General features: G+C 49.3%; 2 protein-coding genes across 3 annotated transcripts; one reads left to right on the top strand and one right to left on the bottom strand.

Annotated features, from left to right (window-relative positions):
- Positions 1–737: 737 nt before the first annotated feature.
- Positions 738–4,741, top strand: NHP2 (NHP2 ribonucleoprotein). The gene is made up of 4 exons (XM_027098253.1): positions 738–1,036; positions 1,248–1,317; positions 3,618–3,723; positions 4,386–4,741. The coding sequence occupies exons 1-4, from the start codon at positions 877–879 to the stop codon at positions 4,509–4,511; spliced, it is 462 nt and encodes a 153-aa protein (XP_026954054.1). The 5' UTR covers positions 738–876; the 3' UTR covers positions 4,512–4,741.
- An 897-nt stretch (positions 4,742–5,638) lies between these two features.
- Positions 5,639–21,118, bottom strand: RMND5B (required for meiotic nuclear division 5 homolog B). 2 transcript variants are annotated; one of them, XM_027098251.1, is made up of 11 exons: positions 20,146–21,118; positions 19,866–19,987; positions 15,547–15,709; positions 12,369–12,514; positions 12,100–12,240; positions 9,527–9,627; positions 9,178–9,344; positions 8,056–8,221; positions 6,539–6,641; positions 6,293–6,447; positions 5,639–6,205 (listed from the first exon to the last, which is right to left on the bottom strand). In XM_027098251.1, exons 3-11 carry the CDS (start codon positions 15,683–15,685, stop codon positions 6,142–6,144), a joined length of 1,182 nt encoding a protein of 393 aa, XP_026954052.1. In that variant the 5' UTR covers positions 15,686–15,709; positions 19,866–19,987; positions 20,146–21,118; the 3' UTR covers positions 5,639–6,141. The 2 variants fall into 2 exon arrangements, with proteins under 2 accessions (XP_026954052.1, XP_026954053.1); XM_027098252.1 differs by lacking the exon at positions 15,547–15,709 and having other exon boundaries at positions 20,146–21,116.
- Between the last annotated feature and the right edge of the window lie 463 nt (positions 21,119–21,581).

Below are 21,581 nucleotides of genomic sequence, written 5' to 3'. Positions count from 1 at the left end.
ACAAGGAAAACAGAGGGTTAGGGGATGCCGTTGGGAGGTCGGCGGGAACTGCAATTTTAGATACTTTGGTCAGGAGAACCTCTCCCGTGGTAAACATCTGAGCAGATTCCTGCGGGAAGGGTGGAAGCGAGCCACCGGCTCTCTGGGGAACAGCGGTCTAGACCGAGGCAATCAGTGAGTGAGTGGGTCCATCCCTTGCCAGGAAAGAGAAAGCAGAGTGTGAAAAATCGTGCTGGAACGAAGGAATCGTTAGCAGTGTCAGGCTTTACCTTAACCTTGGTACCTAGGTTACACCAGCCAGGACCAGTTCAGGACCTGGGACCTGACCGGGCTAGGCACTGCCTAAGGGATCAGATTCTAAGGAGGTTTGGAATCACACCGAGCAGCCTTCCCATTCTTCCAGTCCGGTCGCAGACCCCGCGCTTTAGGCAAGGATCCTGTCGCCTTAAATGTGGTCACGACCCTACAGGTACAGCCTCCTCCTCCTCCTCTTCCTCCCGCCGCCTATTCTGTGACGCCGAGCTCTCAGAAGAGCCCAAGCCTGGGTCCCAATGCCTCCTCACCTCCTCCAGGCCCCGAATCCCTCAGGGCTCCGCCCCTTGCCTCCTGAACCCTCTGACTCCGGCCCTAATCCACTCCGCCCCGCCCCGCCCCAGTTATGGGAGTGGCCCCGCCCCTACGGCCGAGGCCCCGCCCCTCCGTGCTGTATATTTAAGAAGCTGAGCGTCAAGAATTGGTCAGAGTCGGAGACCTGAGTTCCTAATTGGTTATGGTGTACTGCCTGCTTCCTGCAGAGCGGCATGACCCGGAAGTGATTCCTGAAGCGCCGGCCGCGTGGATTAGTACTTTGGGCACTCGGTTGCCGCAGTCGCTGCCATGACCAAAATAAAGGCAGATCCAGACGGGCCGGAGGCTCAGGCGGACGCGTGCTGCGGAGAGCGCACTTACCATGAGCTGCTGGTGAATCTGAACCCCATCGCGCAGCCTCTGGCTTCTCGCCGCCTCACGCGGAAGCTCTACAAATGCATCAAGAAAGGTGCGGCGAGACTTTCCTGGTGGTCCAATGGTTAAGACTCTGCGCTTCCAGTGGAGGGGGCATGGGTTCGACCCCTAGGTGGGGAAGTTACGCAAGCCGCGTGGCGTCTTCAAAAAAAAAAAAAAAAGGTACGGGTGGACGCCGGGGTGAGTCGGGACAGGGCGCGGGTGGCGGGCGGAGGTCCCCTCGACCGATTCTTCTGTCGTTGCAGCCGTAAAGCAGAAGCAGATTCGGCGCGGGGTGAAGGAAGTTCAGAAATTTATCAACAAAGGCGAGAAAGGGTAAGAACCCCCTCCCGCCGGATTTTGCATTTCTAAACGATGACGAAGGTATCCCTGCTACTTACTAGGTAGTCGGTAAAAGAGCTATGACTCCCCCTCACGTGCAGAAGGTAAATTCCCTTCCGTACAGATGCTGATACATCACTTACACGAGCGCAAAGGGACACCATGGGGAAAGTGAATTCCAGGGGAAGCGAATCGTATAAGCCAGCTCACTTAGGGTAGATCCCAGTTTCATTCATTCAGCGACTATTTACTGACTCCTCTTTTTCAGGCACTATACTATGGCGAGACAATGACAGTAATCAAATACACACAAAATTACAAGTGTCATAGGTAACCATGAAGGAAAAGTACAGGGTGCAGTGAGAATGACTTTATTATCCTACATCTTTTCTTTCTGGCATTTATCAGAACCTGAAACTTATTTGCATTTTTATTCCCTGTATCTCCCACTAGGGCCAGAAAGTAAGCTCTTTGAGAATAGGAAAAAGCCTCTCACTGCTTTACTTTCACAAGTGTCTGGTACATTGTAGGTGCTCCAGAGATAAATAATGCTGGGGGGATTTGATGCTCTATGGAGTCTGACCTAGGTGGGGTAGCTGAGGTCTGAAGATACAGGAATTAGTTTGTGGGCTGGGGGGGAGGGGAGACATTCTGCCAGAAGAAAGTGGATTTCAGGGCAGGAGAGGGTAGTAGTGGACAGAAGTGCTAACTTCGCATGGGGTTTTTGTAAGCCATGGTAAGTTTAGTTTTTGTACTCAGAGCTTTGGAGGCCACTGAGGGTTAAAGCCAGGGAGTGACATAATTATGTTTACACCTTAAGAAGATTTTTCTGGCAACTTTGGAAAGGATCAGAGGTGGAAGAATAGATAGGGAAATTGAGATAGGAGGCTACTGTGGCATAGAAGAGGTGAGGGCAATTTTTGATTGGGTTAGTGATGGCGAGATGGGAAGAATTAAAGTGGATGGATGAGAGGACTTTCCGATATGGAGTGAAGAGGTGTGGATTCCAGGCGAATGGACAGAGGGCACACTCACTGAAATAGTGAATAGTGGAGGGAGCTGGGTTTGTATGGGAAGATCATGAGTTTGGTTTTAGACAAGTTTTTGAGGTGCCTTTTAGACATATGAACCGTCTCCCTAGCAGAAATGTCAAACAGGCAAGTGGCTATAAGGGTTTGCAGTTTGGGAGAGGGTCAGGCTGGAAAGAATAGATTTGGGAGTTGTCAACACATAGTTGGTGCTTGAAGCCTTGGTTATGGATGGGGTCAGCTGGGGAGAAAGTTACTGACAGGGCAGCCAAGGACCAGGCTGTGGGAACAGCAGCATTTAAAGGCTACTGAGGAATTCCCTGGCGGTCCAGCAGTTAGGACTCCGTGCTTCCACTGCAGGGGGCCCAGGGTTCGATCCCTGGTTGGGGAACTAAGATCCCGCAAGCCGTGAGGCACGGCCAATAAAATAAAATAAAAGCTACTCAAAGGAAGAGGAGCCTGCAGAGGAGGAGAGTATATGAGGCAAAAGGAAAACGAGGAGTGTGGATGCAGTGCTTTGAACCAAGAGCTTTTTCCTTGTGTTTTCCTCTCACTCCCCTAGGGAACAGACCCTTCCCTCTGTGTCATCAGGGCTGCTGAGGCCCTTGTCCCAGAACCCCAACACTTTCCCAGCTAAGAGCCCTAGCTGGGGATTCTCTGGCAAGCTTTCATTGGATCTGTTTCCCTGTCACTCCTGGGAATGATCCTGGAAGCACTCAAGGCCCTTAAATGTGACTAGTTTTTCTAGCCGTCTTGTCTGCCCCATCCCCATCCTGGACTCCAAAGCCATCCCTGGCTCCCCAGCAATAGCCAGCCCCTGTGTATCTGGTATCCTTCTGATTCTCTCGACCTTAAATGCTTTCCCTGTCTCCAGCCCCTCCACGGGCTGCCTGACATGTTCATCATTCAGCTTTCCTCTCAAGTATCATTTCCTGATTCATTTTTTGATCTTCCAAGGAGAGCTGAGCTCTTACTCCTTGGCATCTCTCTCATACCTCATCTGTCCCAGCGCGGTATGCTTTGTCACACTTGGTGGCATTTACTTGTTGCCAAGCAATAGAGATTACCTCTCCAGAGGAATGCACTCACCAAACCAACCTGCATGAATTTCTAAAGGTTGGGAGACACACATTAATAATTGGACTCTTTGAGGTCATGGGGCAGCTTACCCATCTCTGTACCCCCAAGGCCCAGCTCAGAGGCAACACTTACGACTGAAAGAGGGAAAAAGCAAGCTGGAAATGACAGTGGTTTCTCTTATTTCAGGATCATGGTTTTGGCAGGAGACACATTACCCATTGAGGTATACTGCCATCTCCCAGTTATGTGTGAAGACCGGAATTTGCCGTACGTCTATATCCCCTCTAAGACGGTAAGGAGCACGTGTGCCTGATCTTGGTCAGCACAGGATGGAGGGTGTCTGGGATCAGGTATGTGGCAGCAGGCCATAGTGGGAAGGAGCATGAGCTTTGGAGTTAAGACAGGCCTGGATGGATTCTTGGCTCTGCTGCTTCCTAGATGAGGGACTGCAGATAAGTTACCTCTCTGCACTTCCATTTCTTTCTTGTAAAATGGGAATCCCCTTCTCCATGGACTATGGGAATGAAACAGAAGGTGAACTTGGATATATAAGTCCTATTAGGTGGGTACAGTTTCAGAGGGGATGTTCTAGGGACCTGAAGCTGTCCTTACCCTTACACAGCAGAGGCCAGGTCTGGGGTCCAGGGAGTGGGGGATGGCAGGGACCTGGAAAGCATAGGCACTGCCCAAGGGGACAGCCCCTGCTGGGCTGGAGCCCTTTCACAGTTGCCATGTGAAACTGTAGGCCCAGTGTTGCTGGACCACAACTCGAAAGTTTGCTGAGTTTAAATGGTGGCAAAATGTTAACATTGACTGACTAGCACATGTCTTAACATTGACACTAGCACTAGTCTGTGGGCTGGATTAGGCTGGTGGATCATCAGTTTGTGACTCCCTGGTATACAGGTTGTGCGGCCTTCTTTCCAAACAGCCCTTCTATTTCCTTCTCTGCAGGACCTGGGTGCAGCCGCCGGCTCTAAGCGCCCCACCTGTGTGATAATGGTCAAGCCCCATGAGGAATACCAGGAGGCCTATGACGAGTGCCTGGAGGAGGTACAGGCCCTGCCCCCGCCCATGTGAAGGACTTAGGCAGCAACCTGGGCACCTGCTCCAGAAGCTGTTGCATTGGCAGCACACCAGCTGGCTGCCCACATTCATGGCATCTCTCTGGTACCCTGAGGCACGTGTTCTTCCCAGGTGGCTCCAACAGCTACTTCACGGCAGCAAAGCCAGCATCTTCTCCATCAGTGCTATTTTCTGTTGAGCTTCAATGAAGATGACGTGGGAGAAATAAATGCTAAAACTAAAATGTGCTGAGTCTGTGGGTGTTTTTTTAAGCAGCAGCTACTGGTGGGGCTGAGGAGTTGGTGGGGAGGAAAGAGCAGAAGCAGCCTTTCTCCTCAGAGGACCCGAGGACTTCAAGAATGTTCAGTGCTAGTGCTTGGCCACCAGAGCCAGTGCTAGACTCAAGCTGAGAACAGACCCTACTGCCCACTCTGAGCTTTCCACTCCCGCTTCCAGAGTAGCTGGGAGCTGCAGGACGAGCCAGCTGAGCCCAGGCCCCACTTCACCTAAGCCTGTAGCTCCTATGTCGGGGACACCCCCATTTCTCTTTTCTTTTTCCCCAAGAGACTTAAATACCACTGGGAAGCTGACAGAAGGAATGTACCCACCCACACAGTAAATTTTAAATAGATATATGAAGTTAATTGCAGAACCCCAGGCCATCTCTCCTGCTTGGCATAATGGCCCCATAACCTAATCCCTTCAAACATTTTAGACTTATGGTGCCTTCCTGTTTTCAAAGGCCCAGCACAGGACCCAGTACACACAGCAGCCAAGCTTCAGGCACCCCGGAATAAACTGGAAGGACCTTGGGCTTGAGGGTTGGATCTGGTTTAAACTCCAAGCTCTCTTCTTGATAAGCTGTGAGCCTTTTTGGGCAAGTCACTTCATCTTCCTACATCCCTTCACACTCATCTCTAATAAGGAGGTAATACGATTTTATATGTGTATATGTAAAAGCACCTTGCCCAGGGTCTGCCATCTCCTAGCTTTTTCTCCCAATCAGATGCAGGTTGGGTTCTTTAGACTGGGCTCTGTGGCTGCCATGCTCCCAACCAGCAGCAATAGTTAGGCCATGCCCAGTACCTGTGCGCAGTGGGCACGTGGTAATTCTTAGCCTGTGAAGCTAAAGGTGGGCAAAGTAAGGAGAAGGCCCGTGAATATATTTGCTCAAAGTTATAAAACAACGGCATTCAGTTCTATCCCAGACTATTTACAGTGGGAAATTGATGCATACAGTTGTGAGGCTGTACAGTGGGAGGAATGGACACAAGCCTTGGTGTGGCAGTAAGAGACCTGGCTGAGGGCAGGATGGAGGACATCTGCTGTGCCCGCCAAGTCCTTTGCTTCTCTGTCAGTTGCTACTAAGTCAACAGCAAATATAATGAAGGGGAGACAGAGCAGGAGTACAGAGGCCAGAGTCTCCCTGCCCTTAGAGCCAAGGAGCCAGCTGCCGGATGTAGGCTGCTTCATCTCCCTCCTTGGCCTCTGCCACAGGGCCACTCCAGCCCCTGCCTGTGGTGGCACTCCTCAGCCAGTTGCTCTGAAATGAACCACAGTCCACAGAAGCCAACCACCCCCACGGAGACAGACCAAGGCTCATGGGTGAAAAACCTCTTTCAGCAAAGTTCCTCCCAGGCAGGAATCAGAATATGATGCGTTTCCCATCTGCTGGGTTCTGCTCCATGGGACAGTAGGGACACTTCAGCCTACAAAGGGAGGAGAACCAAGAATGTCTCAGGGGGCCAGCCAGCAGAAGGATCAAGCCAAGGTGGAGCAGAGCACATGGAACTTACTTTCCTCCATTAATGAGCTTGTTGAGTGCATCTCGAGAGATGACATGGCCACAAATGAGCTTGATGGGAGGGTTGGAATCCGACGTCTGCTGACGGAGGATGGGGCACGCGAACACTGAGTGGTACCAGCACTTCATACCTAGTTCGATCTCAATCTGGGGAGGCCAGCAGAGGTGTGAGTCCCACTTCCCATGGCGGCTGTCCTCCCCAGCACCTCCTGCTGTACCTCCCCCTGCCAGGCCTCACCGGTAACTCATCCTTGTGACTCCAGACCCCAGTGCACTGCCTCTGCTCGATCACAGCTTTAATGTTCATCAGCACTGGCAGCGCCACACAGCCAGAGGCAAAGCTGCAGAACAAAGAGCAGGGGCTGGAGTGACCCTGACCAAGAACCCAGCAGACAGACAGGACCAGCACATTGTTGGAATGTGACTTGGGACAAGGTTTCAAAGTGGCACTTGATCAAACCGGTACTTAAAAATCTCTCAGGTAACACATAAAGCCACATATGTAGTCATGCGTCCAACTCTAAAAAGTCATTCTAATGCACCCCCAAATTTGAGAATCTATAATAAACACAAAAGGAAAATCCAGGGGAGAGATAATCTGTTCATCCCAAGCACTGATAAGTCCTTGGTGTGACAGGGACAGTGATGTTTGGAAGGGCCCCATCCTGCCTGTCTACCCCATTCCATTGTCACAGTGCACCTCTGTAACTGCAGTCAACCAGGGCACTTAGATACAGGAAAAAGCAGATTCAGTCCTCACAAGGATTGGGCGGGGGGTGGGGAGCCGACTGGCTGGAGCCTTGGGTACCAAACGCCTACAACACGCAGGGCAGTTGTGTGCAACAGAACCGTCCTAAGGCACCAGTGTTCCCACTGGGAAAGACTGTTCTATAACCAGAGTCTGTGGTAACGAATTGGAGGGTGCAGCCTATCACAGTGGGGCAAGGCGTGAGATTCCACAGCCAGCCTAAATAAAATACACCACTGTGGTGCGGTATGTGGTGGGGTCAGGTCCAGGTGACCTTTAGTCCCTGTGAGGCCCTAGGAGCCTGTTTTCTCATGTAAAATGAGGATAACAGTACCTCTAACTCCTTGGTTCGCTGTGAAGCCATGAGAAGAATATTAACTATAAAGGAGTCTTCTGAGTGAAAGCTCTCAGCACATATGACTCAGCCACTCAAGTCTCCCTGAAGGGAAGTCGTGTTTGAGAGATGAGGTGGCAAGAAGGCCAGGCTGTCAGAGGGTCTTGTGATAATCCAGGGGTGAGGTGCAGGAGAAACAGACCTCACTCAAGAGACTATAAAATGGGAAACTTGGGCTTCCCTGGTGGCACAGTGGTTGGGAGTCCGCCTGCCGATGCAGGGGACACGGGTTCGTGCCCGGGTCCGGGAGGATCCCACATGCTGAGGAGCGGCTGGGCCCATGAGCCACGGCCGCTAAGCCTGCGAGTCCGGAGCCTGTGCTCCGGGAGAGGTCACAGCAGTGAGAGACCCGCGTACCACAAAAAAAAAAAAAAAAAAAAAAAGGGAACCTTGACCCTGCCATTGACCTTGTGGTGATCCCAGGCCACAACTCTTTCTAAATCTGTTTCTCCAACTGTAGAAAGAAAGGTAATTCCTATCTGGAAGAATGACTAAGACAGCCAGTTTAGGTCTGTGAAGGCACCAAGCACCATTCCTGGACGTGGCAGGGCCTTGGCAAATTGGGTTTCCCTCAACCCTCCCACTTGTGCTGCCCCCACAGGGCTGGCTGTACCTGACGCTGAGGGGTGACTCCACAGAAAGGCCCAACAGGGAACAAGCATCGCGCGTAAAGGTCTCACAGATCTCGGCCCAATGGCTGTTGTCCAGGAGGTGGCAGTAGGGTGACTTCTCCAAGCCCAGCCGCAGGTATACCAGACTGCCCATCATCACCTGGATCTCTACAAGGCAAGGGGGCATCAGGGTACAAGGAGGCAGCCTTTTCCCAGGGTTCCGCATCCAGCCCTGTGGTGGCAGGGCTGCAGAGGCAGTATGAGCCCCATGGCTCCCAGGCCCGAGACCTGACCAAATGGGGGTTAAAATGCCCTCTGGCAAAACCAGTTTTCCCTAAAATCCAGTGAGGAAGTGGGCTCTCAGGCCTGCTTCTGTGGCAATCATGACCCCACAGCATGAGGTAGGTAGGGGTTTCAGTTTCCTTCCCATCCTTTCAGCTGCATCAAGGAGTGAGCTCAGGCCAGCGCTCATGTCTCTATTCTCCAACACTAGCTAATCCCCCCACCCCACCCCCGCCTTTTTTTTTTTGGCCACGCCTTGCGGCATGAGGGATCTTAGTTCTCTGACCAGGGATCAAACCCATGCCCCATGCAATGAAAGTGTGAAGTCCTAACCACTGGACTCCAAGGGAATTCCCTAATCTCCCTTTTTAAAAAGCTTTCAGGAGGCAGCAGTATCTAGCTAAGATTTCATAACATTGCTGGGCTTTCATGTTGTTTATCTCTAAATAAAATGTGAAGTAATAAATGTGAGGGGAGCTAAAGAAAAAAGTTACTAGTAGTCGGGTGGTTACTAATTGTGAACATCTGGAAGGTGAGGCTCAAACAACTGAGGTTTGGAATTCCTACTGTGAGGCAGAGCAGCATGAGGGCACGCGTGTCGTGGGCAGGCCTGGTGAGCTCTGGGTGGGGGTGTGGCACGTGGCTGGGGACCAGAGGTGGTATGAGATGAAGCTAGGAGGGTATGGCAGAGGCGGTGAGGAAGGGCCTTGAGTTTGTAGTTCACCTGGGCGACAGTTGGGGAGGGGTTCCCACGCAGCCCCACGTGGGGCAGGGACGGGCAATCCCAGACGTGATATCCGCCAGAGCCCAGCATTGCCCACCCTGGAACTCGGGGCACGTACCCCGCTGGTGAAGCCGAGCAAAGGGCTGGAAGTGCCGGGCGTAGCTGAGGGCCTCCAGCTGCTTCTCAGGGCCACCTGCCAGGAGGCGGATGAAGTGCAGTCGGTGCAGCTTGAACTCCAGGGAGCTGTTGAGCTCGAGCAGACGCTGCCTGTGGGAGACGGCCCATCTGGGAAGAAAGGGGCCAGCTGAGTGTGGAGCTGGTGGGGCGAGAGAAGGGGCCCTGGAAAAGCCTCCAAGAGCCTATGTGAGGCCCGTGAGACAGAGCTGGAGACGTGTCAAGTACGCTGAGTGAGGTGAAGAGCACAGACAAGCCCTGTCCCCCGCGGGCCCACCCAAGGGCCAACGTACTCCAATGCTGGCCCCAGGTCTTGTTCATGCAGAGCTTCCAGGATTCGATTCAACTCCAGGAAAGGCTGCTTGAAATCCAAATCCACATTCAGTGTTGATTCCTAGAGGGAGAGAGAACAATTCACCACTGGAGGACAGCGTTTCCAAAATTCTCTGCTCTACACCTAATAAAACCTCATCCACCAAAGACAAGCTAGAGAGGGCCAGGTTTTACATGAGGAGCCATGGTCTCTTGCCAGACACCTGGACCCCTCTTATTCCCAGTTCAGTTCTGGGAGGCTGAGTGCTACATGCTGGCCTCCCAGAGAGCAGACTGCAAACCCCACCCCACCTGCTGGGGTACTGGAGACCCACACTGAGTAGCATGGAGAGAAAATTATTCCTTTTCAATCCCCCTAATTACATTAAGGGAAAGTATCCTTTATTTTCACTTCTAGTGTGTCTTTAACACCTAACAAGTGCTACTTCGTCATTTTACTAATCTTCCTTTTTAAGAAAGGGATTACCAGGCACTCAGACCTCTGGCTGGCAACCAACTCTACCCAGAAATTAATAACTTCACTTTTCATTGTATATATATATATATATATATATTTTATATTTTAAATTTTATTTTATTTATTTTATTTGTGGCTGCGTTGGGTCTGTTGCTGCACGTGGGCTTTTCTCTACTTGAGGCGAGCAGGGGCTACTCTTGGTTGTGGTGCGCGGGCTTCTCATTGCAGCTTCTCTTGTCGCGGAGCACAGGCTCTAGGTGCGCGGGCTTCAGTAGTTATGGCATGTGGGCTCAGTAGTTGTGCCTCACGGACTCTAGAGCACAGGCTCAGTAGTTGGGGCGCACGGGCTTAGTTGCTCCGCAGTATGTGGGATTTTCCCGGACCAGGGCTTGAACCCATATCCCCTGCATTGGCAGGCGGATTCTTAACCACTGCGCCACCAGGGAAGCCCCCATTGTGTGTGTGTGTGTGTATATATATATATGTATATATATATATATTTTTGTTTGTTTTGTTTTGCGGTACACGGGCCTCTCACTGCTGTGGCCCCTCCCGCTGCGGAACACAGGCTCTGGATGCGCAGGCTCAGCGGCCACGGCTCACGGGCCCAGCCGCTCTGCGGCATATGGGATCTTCCCGGACCAGGGCACAAACCCGCATCCCCTACATCGGCAGGCGGACCCTCAACCACTGCGCCACCAGGGAAGCCCCATTGTATATATTTTTATAGCTACTCTCTTTTTATATCAGGGGCACTGATTTCTAAAATTTATTTAAAGAAGCAACAAAAGCAAAAAATAAAAAGCAGGACTACATCAAACTAAATTAAAAGCTTCTGCACAGCAAAGGAAACCATCAACAAAATGAAAAGGCAACCTACCAAACGGGAGAAAATATTTGCAAATTGTGTATCTGATAAGGGACTAATATCCAAAATATATAAAAACTCATATAACTCAATAGCAAAAAAAAACCCTTAAAAAATGGAGAGAAGATCTGAATAGACATTTTTCCAAAGGAGACATCAAAATGGCCAACAGGCACATGAAAAGATTCTCTACCTCAATCATCAGGGCAGAGCAATGCAAATCAACATCACAGTGAGCCATCACCTTGCACTTGTTAGAATGGTTATTATCAAAAAGATAAGAAATAACAAGTGTTGGCAAGGATGTGGAGAAAAAGGAAACTTCGTGCACCTTTGGTGGGAATGTAGATTGGTGCAGCCACTATGGATAACAGTATGGCTCAAAAGATTAAAAATAGAGCTACCATATGATCCAGCAATTCCAATTCTGGGTACTTATCCAAACAAAATAAAAACACTAACTTGAAAAGATATCTGCACCCCCATATTCATCGCAGCATTATTTACAATAGCCAAGATAAGGAAACAACGTAAGTGCCCATCAATGGATGAATGGATAAAGAAGATGGTGTGTGTGTGTGTGTGTAAAATGAAATATTATTCAGCCATTAAAAAAGTAGGAAAATCCTATCGTTTGTGGTAACATTGTGGATGGACCATTATGCTAAATGAAATGTCAGACAGAGAAAGACAAATACCATATGAACTCATATGTGGAATCTAAAAAAGTTTTTTTTAAGAAAACCAAGCTCATAAACACAGAGAACAGATTGGTGGTTACCAGAGGTGCAGGGTAGGGTGTGGGAGAAATGGGTGAACTGTTTTTGTTTTTTTTTAGTTTTAATAAATTAAATACAATTTTTAAAATAGCTATTAACCCATTTAAGGAAAGAATGCATCAACAGAAAGGAGCTGGTCTACAATGGAAGCAAAGTTAAGGGGCGATCTTAGAGGAAACATTGGACTTCCCATGTGCAGTCCAGAGGGGAGGATGCCCTGCCAGGCCAACTGTCCACTGGAAACAGGTCTCTGGGAAGAGGTATCCCTATCAGACAATCAGAGCTGATGACATACATATTTGAGTCATGTAAATAAGCCGACCTGTCTGGATACAAGAAAAAAATAATAACGGGGTCCTAATATAAAGAAAACTACCAAGTAGAAAGCAGAACAGGCAGGTACCAGTGCCTTCCCAGCGGGCTCGTTACCTGGCACAGCTCCTCAGCAACACTGAGCATGCCCTGCTGGTACAGGTGCTCCAAGATGGCCATCTGCAGGATCTGCTGCTGCTTCTCCCGAGAGTCCCACACTGCGTCGGAGACTACACCGCAAATCTCAGAGTCAAAGTTCTGACGAGGATAAGAGACAGGGCCCTGTGACTCAGGGTCTCACTTCTCACACTGGCTTCCTGAGAAGCCCTGCTACACACTAGCAGCAGGTGTTCCCGCCCCCAGTCCGGGGCCACCCACATGCTCACCCTGTCAATGGCTTTGCCCACTCGGGAGACACTGCTGTGAATGTCCTTGTGGTCTGAAGCCAGTTTCTGCACGGTGTCTTTTATCTTCCGGCAGCACTGAGACATCACCAGGGAGAGGGTGGCTGAGAGAGGGGTCCCCTGGAGGGCTGCAGAGAAACACTGGCAATGAGTCAGGACACAGAGGAGAAGACCTTGTCCCTGCCTCCTTATTCTAAATGCCAGCATGGAGGCCGGGAAGCAGCCCTGAACTCCAAAGTGAAAGCTTCTACTACAGGTCCTGCCACTTTTTAACTACATGACTTGGAATTGGTCAAGTGGGACAAGCCGGTTCATCTCTCAGAGTCTTCATTTCCTCATCTGCAAAATGGGGGGTGATAGCACTGGCCTTGTAGGTTGCTGTGAAATGAAGATGATTTGGCACTTACTGTGGGCAAGTATTTGGTTTTAGCTCATTTAATCCTCACCACCATTCTATGCAGTGGGCACTGTTAGTGTCTTGTACTACAGCTGAGGAAGCTGAGGCAGTAACTTGCCAGATGTCACAGCAGTGATCTGAAGCCCAGGCTCCTCACCACCACCCAGGTGGCTCCTTATTATCTTGAGGGAGATACCCTGTGGGAAGGCTTTGAACCGTAAAGTATTGTTCCCATGTTAATGCCTCTAATTAACCCAAAGGACACCAGGCAGGCCAGGGCCCTCCAGGGAAGCACAAGGACATTTCTGGCTCAGGATGCCAGGTTTACAGTGGTGTCCACCCCCCATGGCTGGATGAGCCACACGAACTACCAAGAGCACGTGGGGCTTGGAATAGAGAGGGCAGACAGGGCACGGGTCCCTTCTTCCAGCCCAGCATCTATGTCCCTTCTTTAGATGGCAGCACCTCGGTTCAGGGAAGAAAACACAACCCAGGGAAGGGAACGTGACCCAATAGGGCCAGGGAGCGTCTCAAGCTCCAAGACCAGAAGCCCTGGAAGAGAGAAGCATTCTGCCAGGTTGCTAAACAAACAAAAGCGAACTGGAGTTGCTGGAGCACCATGTGGCCACCTCAGGGGAGCACTGCTCTGAGAATGAAGCCAGTGTAGATTGAAGGTATCACATGAGCACCTGAGATCTCACATGAGATGAGTTGGATCTCACATGAGATCCAACTGGGCTGGACCTTTCAGTTACCTGAATCTATAAATCCAGCAACCATACCCCCTTTGTTTGTTTAAGCTAGTCTGAACTAGGTTTCTGTCACCTGTAACTGAATGAGTCCTGACAAATACAAACAGGAGGTGGTGGCTGGGCCTACTCCTACTAGGATGGCTATAACCAAAAAGACAGGTGATAATAAGTGTTGGTGAGGATGTGAGGAAACTGGAACCCTCATACATTGCTGGTGGGAATATAAAATGTTGCAGGTACTTTGGAAAACAGTGTGCCAAACAGTGTGCACACAAAACAGTGTGCCAACATTTTCTTCAAAAAGTTGAACAGAGAGTTACCATATGACCCAGCACATAAAAAAAGAATGAAGTACATGGTACAATAGGGATGAACCTTGAAAACACGCTAAGTGAAAGAATATAAAAGGCCACATATTATATGATTCCGTTTATATGAACTGTCCAGAATAGGTAAGTCCATAGAGAGAAAGTAGATTAGTGGTTGCCAGGGGCTGGGGGAGAAGGAGAAATGGAGTGATTATTAATGGGTGGGGGATTCTTTTTAGAGAGATGAAAATGTTCTGTAATTGGATAGTGGTAAAGACTGTACAATTCTGGAAATATACTAAAAACCCACTAAATTGTACACTTTAAAAGGGTGAATTTTAATGTGAATTATAGCTCAATCAAAAAAAAAAGGAACTAGGGGTTACCTCTGGTCAAATCTAAGACAATTTGATCACCAAAATAAATAATAACAGTAATGGATTATAACCCATTGAATAATGTAAGAATTTATGAGTATGAACTTGGAATGAAGGAAGGAAGGAAGGGAGGAAGGAAGGAAGAAAGAAGGAAGGGAAAGCTCCTTTCTTATAGTTAAATGCCAACTAATAAGTGTATAGGGAATGATAGACCAGGAAAAATCACCCATGTTGCAACTAATTTTGTAATGATTGGTTCACGCAAGAATCATCAATGAATGCTAAAACCAGTGGGCAGAGTCTGATAAAGCACAGGAAATTTATATAGTCTCAAAGTACCTCCCCACAAATTACTTATTGATTAACTCTAAAGAAAGAAATATTAACCTTAGGGTGTAGGAACCTGGCAGACACCATCTTAACCAAAGATCTTGATCAAAGTTAACATCACCCATAATGGAACAAGCTGATACCTTGTACCTCCTGATGTGATGCACTGAGAAACACATCAGTTCTGAAGTACTCTTGCCCAAAATGCAAAAAAATAAGGAAACAGCAAACAAATCCAAATCGAGAGACGTTCTGCAAAATCACTGGCTTTAATGTTTCCAAAATGTCAATGTCATGAAAGGCAAAGGCAGGTGGAGGAAATGTCCCAGATTTAAAAAACTAAAGATTAGACACAAGAAACTAAGTGCAATGCTTGATCTTGGATTGGATCCTGGACTGGAAAATAAAATTTAAATGTTTTACAAAAATTATTGGATAGTGGCAAATTGAAATATGAGCTATATTCATTAGGTCATAATATTAATGTCTAACTTCTTGATTTTAATAATTATACTGTACTTACGTAAGAGAATGCCCTTGATCTTAGGACATACACACCAAAGGCTTAGCTGTATGATATCTGCAGCTTACTTTCTAATGGTTTTAAAAGTAAGAATATGCAAGAAAACTGATAAAGCAAATACGGCAACATACTAGCAGTTGGTGAATCTTGGTGAAGGGTATATATGAGCTCTTTATACTGTTCTTAGGACTTTTCTGTAAACTTGAAATTATCTTAAAGTGTCTTAAAGACTCAAAATAGAAAAGCAAATTGAAAACAAAATGTAAGTGAAAATAATCTCAGGTAAATTAATAATTTCTGTTGGGCTTTTTGAAATAGCTCAGAGACTTCCATTGTTCCCCATTGAAGAGGCCTAGGGATCCATGTATCAATGCCCTAACCATCGTCCTTCCAGAACCCTATTATCAAGCAGCCTTGGGGTCTCCTAGGCCCCAAGGGAGGCAGGTGTGGGGCTCTAGTGGGGGGACACCCACCTGCGCTGGCCAGCTCAGCCCGCAGCTGGCCCACGTAGTGCAGCAGCTCCTCCAGGCTCTGCTCACAGTGCTGCCCATAGGTCAGGAACTTCTGCAGGACCTTGTCCACCTCTCTCTCCACACTTGCACACTGCTCCATGGCAGCCACTGTGTCAGGCCCCACCTGGGCCAGAGGGGCACAGTGAGGAGGGCTCCCAGATCCCACCTCACCATTCCCATATCATATATCAATGCTTAGAAATTCCCAGCTTAACATATCTGTACACAGCTTCCATCACCTCCAGCCAGGGTGCCCATTGGAGGTGCAGGTAGGCGTGAGGTCGGGTCTTCTGAATCATGGTGAGAAAATTACTCTGTTTTCAACTCTTTTCATTAGAATCCTTGTTCATCTCTTTTTAAAATTTTTTTTGGCTGTGCCACAGCATGCAGGGATCTTAGTTCCCCAACCAGGGATTGAACCCATGACCCCTGCAGTGGAATCGTGGAGTCTTAACCACTAGACCACCAGGAAATTCCCCTCATCTCTTTTTTAATCGGAAAAGAGAGCAGGCCTTGCAGAGCCCTCAGCAGGCAATACTATCTATGCTATCTAAGTAGAAATCCATACATACATCGCATATTCTAATGTTTCATGTATTTTCATATGTTCATTATGGCCACCTCTTCACTTAGTGGATTTGGTTTTCCATATACTATAGTGATAGAAGCCATGAAGGCAGTCCTTGAATGGCTGATGCTTGAAAGCACAGCCTATGGAACAAATGCTGACCACAATGGCCTGAGAGGCCTTGCCCACCACTCCTACCTCAGCCTCCCTGCCGCTTGCCCGCAGACAGGCAGCTCATATTCCCTTGTTCCTTCACAGCTCCGTGCCTTGGTATGCTCTCCATCACCCCTCACTTCCTGGACTACTTGAGAATCTGGCCCATCCTTTCCAAGGCAGCTAAGAGGTCATCTCCTTCTGCAGCTGTCCCTAGCCTGCTCTCACCTGGCTCCCTCCACTCTCACTTGGCACCCTTCTATTTCAGTTTTGATCACTGGGTAACGATCTGTTTGAGGGCTTGCCTCCCCCACTAGACTAGAACATCTCTGGTTGTAAAACTCTTCCTCCTCATGGTACCATTGAAGAAAGTTGACTTTTCTTGTCCCACCTTTCCTACCACTAAGGTCCCATTCCTAAGTCCCTTCAACACTGGGCCACTGCTCCCCTCCATTTCAGAGCAGCCTTTGACACTGAACACATGGACAATCCTTAAAATGCTGGTGATAGAGTTGATTTTGCTCCCCATCTTTCCATCTATGGGATTTAAAGTGAGAGGGCTCTGTCAAATGCATCTCTCAAATGTTCAAATCTAGCCAGTTGTTCATTCTCTCAAAGAAGGGTACAGAGTAACATCACAAAGAGAATTCTGTGTCCAAAGTGACCATCGGGATTCTCCCAGTCTCACCAGCCTCTCTTCCCATTCCCACCAGTACTGTTAGCCCTGGCCCCATCATCTTGGTCCAACCTATAGCCACTATCTCCTTATCAGACAGGGGATGAGTAATGGAGAAATGGTACCCAGGGCCTTGAGATGTATTTATGCCCTCCCTCCTATGACTGACACTATCACAGTAGAATTTGTTAATCATGGTGTCTAGAAGACATGCCCCCCTCTTCATGCCCCCTGAGGAAATACCCTATAACTGGAATATGAACCACTACAGGCAAAATATAACAGGGATACCTGTTGGAAATAATATAATAATAATTATTGCTATGAATAGTTAGTATTTTATAGGGGCTTATTATGTGACAGGTGCTGTTCTAATGACTTGGCATGCATTAATTCACTTAATTCTTACAAAAGCACTATGAGGTAGGTACAATTATTAGACCTACTTTACGGATGAGAAAATGAAACTCAGATTAAATAAATTGCTCAAGGTCACATAGCTGGGAAGTAGAGGACCTGGAACCGAAGCTGGGCAGTCTGGCTCCAGGCTCCAGAGTCCTTCTCTGAAGCACAGTCCTCTCTGGACCAGCTTAACAGGCCACCATCTCACCAGGAAAGGAAAGCAGCCAATATTTGTGGTTGGAATGAGTGTACAGCAATGATTAATGATGACAAGAAACAGGAAAGTAACCACAGAGCCTGTGAGATGATCAGCTAGGAAAGATGGCAGTACAAAAGAATGTTTGCCAAAAGTGGGAACCAGAATCACAATTTACTGAAAATAAACACTGCTCAAGAAAGGTTACAACCTCACCAAGGTCAAACAGTATGGCCCTGTCAGACATCAACTAATACCAGGATTATCAAAGGGAAGCCCAAGTCAGCATCTTGAAATTGTATTAAAAAGCTGAGGGAGGAGATGGGTACAAGAATTTTCATCCCAGTGCTGTGTTGTGGCAGGGAGTTTGAGACAACCCAGGGGCCTACGGGAAGTGATAAGTAAAGTAAAATGTGGGAGATGCACCTATGGAAACCTGGGTAGCACTGAGAAACCATGTTCCGGATATACCCACAGCAACATCAGTAAGATCCCAAAACACGGTACTGAAGGGAAAAAAAAGAAACAAAATGAAGTCCAGGCAGAATACCACTTATGTTTTTAAAAAATATATGCATACAACCAAGGACACACGCAAATAAAAGGATATGTACCAAACACATCAGAGTGGTTTGCTGCAGTTGGGTGGGGGGGAGGGAATGGGGAAAATGGGGATAAAAGGGAATATGTAAATAAATGCAAAGGAGAAAAAGGGCCTGTGTGGACCAGTTAAATGTACACTGAACTGATAAATGTGATTACCTCAATAAATTTTTTTTTAATAAAATAAACGAGATGGGAAAACAGAACTGCTTGCAGGTATTCCATCCGAAAAGCCCAAGAGGCCAATTCGGCCTGTCCAGGGTTAGCCACTCTCCCTTAATCACAGCCGGTCATCTTCACCAGGCACAAGGATGGATGAGTGTGAGTTTGTCTTCAGGATTAATCCAGGGAGTTTCATTTCCATTATCCTAAGCCCTCCTCCCCAAGGTCTCACATGGACAGAAATTATCTACCAGGGTGATCACCCCAATACAACACATCAGATCCTGTCACCCCTTTATGCATCACTGCCACGGTTTGACATAACATGCCCTTTGCAATTGTACATTTACTTCCTTTGCACAAGCTATTCCTGTGTATAGAGTGCCCTCCATGCTTCTCTGCACGGAGAACACAAGATGCTGTTTAATCATGAAGCCCATGAAGCTCTCAATGAAATCTCCCTGCCTCCTCCTCTGCTTCACAAACCAAACCTCTGTCAAGGGCGCCTATACCACACACATCTGAGTTCTCAGCACTGCGGCACAGTAAACTGCCTATTCACACGTCTGTCTCCCCGCACTAGACTGAGCTGCTCAGGGCTGGAGTCCAATCTCATCCTCTGTCCCCTCAGTGCCCAGCCCAGGGCCTGGTCCATGGGGGGTACATCCATTTCCTAACTAGGGGGCCCTGAGCTCAAACTTGTCTCAGTTGGGCAGGAAGAGACATGAGTGCAATACTGAAATCCCCACCAAGGCATGCATGGGGGTTTTGTCCCCAGTCTTCAACATCCTAACACAAGAGGGCCCCTTCTGGGGCCAGGGGAGAAGAAGGGAAGTTTGCGCAAATCACAGAAAGGTCCCCTTTGCCTGACACAGAACTGGACAGCCTCCACCGACCCAACACTTAATCTTTTCACCCCCCATCTCTATCCAGTCTTCACCTGACACATCACTCCTTTGCTTAAAATCCAATAGATTTCCACATACTCAGAATAAGTATGGGAGATGGGTCTGCAAGGCTCTATGTGAGTCAACTCCCAACCACCTCTCCAACTTCATCTCCTACCACTCTCTTAATGGCCATATTCCAACCACACTAGTTTTCTTAATATTTCTTGAACATCAGTTTATTTCTACCTCAGGGCTTTTTCCCTCTGCCTGAACACTCTTTCAGATCTCCCTATGACTGGGTCCTTGTTAGGGTTTCAAACGCATTTCTTCAGAGATGCTCTCCTAGACCACAGTATCTGATGTTGCCCCCTCTGCCCCACCCCGTACCTATTAGTCTATCATATCACCCTGTTCCTTTTCTTCATTGCACATCTTTATTTCAAGTTTCAAATCTTTCTTCTGTCATTAACCAAACCTGGAAGGAGGAAAAAGCCCACCAATCTTCTTGGACTACAGCCCCTGCTGGGAGTTTCACCTTCATTAGCATGCATATTACTGGCAAACTCCTACTCATCCTTCAAAAGACCTTAGTCGAATGCCCTGCCTGGCTCCCACGTCCGCAACGGTTACCTCCGGCTCAGCAGGGTCGCAATAGGATGGGACGTGTGAGTTCGAGCCACTCCCCAGGTAGGGGCGGCTCCCCGAAGGGTCTCTGAGAATGTAGGAGTCCAACTCCCGGCCCTGGCCGACGTCTGAGGAGAAAACAAACCCAAGGGCGGACTGGTGAGGGGGCTTAGTCCCGCGGCTTTACAGAAGACCCGGGGCCTGGGAGCCTGCGTAGCCGAGCAGCCGCCCACCGCGCTCCGCTCTCTGACCGTACCTCCCGGCAGGGAAGCCAGCCGGCTCTCACCTGGTCCCGCAGCCCGTGGCCTGGTTTCCGGCGCCGCTGTCAACGGAACCGGAACCTGCGACAGTTGCTCCGAGGCTCTGGATTCGCCCACTCGCGGCTCCGCGGAGGGGTGGCCGAGCCTCCCCCTCCTGCGCACGAGTGGAGTCGCCCGCAGGGTCAGGGCGGCAGCTGAAAACCGCACCTCCGACCGTCGCGGGGCTGCGCCCGGGCTCCCCCGGGAGCCCGAGGCCGCCGGCCCGGCCCCGACTCTGCACGTCTGATGGGAGGAATCGGAGCGACCCACTCGCTGGCCAGCGGGGGTGCGCGCGGCGGCTCCGCGTTCAGAAGCCCTAGACCAGCAATAACTCTGCCTCCCCCGGTCCGCGCCCTCCCACCCTCATTCAAAGTAAAGACAATACTGAACAACACAATGCATGTAAGGTCCAACAGTTAGGCTTTCCCGCGATGGCTCCTTGATGCCCTTTTTGAAACATCAAATGATGTTTAAAAGAGAAGTCCCCTTTTTTCTACCCCAGCCCTGCTGCTCCCCTAAGTCCATACTTAACACACTGGGCAATTAAATTCTGCTGCGAGGGACTCGGCCCTGCCCTGCTGCCCTAAATTTGTCGCTCTCCTTCCAGAATGGAGGGGAGACAGGGGTTGCACAACCGCCCTAAGGAGGAAGGGTAAGAGTTAGGAAGGAGGTGAGAGGAGATGGTGACCCCAAGCCCAGGCCAGGGCTGAGTTCACGACCCTCCAAGGCCCCCTTGCTCTGCAGGGAAGGGGCAGAGAAGCCTCCCGCCCCCTCCTCAGGCTTCAGGGACTTGGACTAGAAACAGCCCAAGAAAAAAGACTCGGTCTCTTTCCCTGACTTCAGCTTCCTTTTAGGGCCAGTCTCATTCCAGGGCATCTTACCCTACAACCCTCCATACCTCCTCCCCACCTCCACAAAACACCCTTGCACAATCCAGCCCTGTTTTCCTTATAATATTTGACTTTAAATTATCTTGAGCGTTTATTTGTTTATTCTGTCTTCCTGCCCCTAACCTCCCCCCTCCCCCCCTCCCTTTTAGGATAAAAGCTCCATTGGGGCCAGGAGTTTGTACTCACCGCTGCTGTAGCCCCAACACTATGTGCTTGGAACACAGTAGCTGCGCAGAAATAGTCTGAAGTAGCCGATATCCTCCGTTTATGAATGGGGAAACCCCGGTTTCAAACCTGATGAAACACGCAAGGAAGAGGGCGGTCCACAGCCCGTCCAGCAGCCCGCGGGGGCGAAGAGGCCTGTCCGTGCACCGTGAGCCTGGGTGGTCCTGGCCCAGGCGGGAGTTGTGGGGGTCGGAGGGTTGAGTGAACCTTGCCTGGGGCTACAGTCCGAGGTTGAGGCTGAGTCCAAGCCAGCAGGACCTCACAGGGTTTCGCGAACGCCCCAGGCTTCCCCACTTCCTCTGGGGAAG

This window comes from Aethalodelphis obliquidens, unplaced genomic scaffold (assembly GCF_003676395.1).
Source record: "Aethalodelphis obliquidens isolate GAN/ISIS:26980383/991018 unplaced genomic scaffold, ASM367639v1 scaffold121, whole genome shotgun sequence".
Lineage (NCBI taxonomy): Eukaryota > Metazoa > Chordata > Mammalia > Artiodactyla > Delphinidae > Aethalodelphis > Aethalodelphis obliquidens.
The sequence above is the reverse complement of the archived record's forward strand: the minus strand, read 5'-3'. Positions and strand labels throughout refer to the sequence as shown.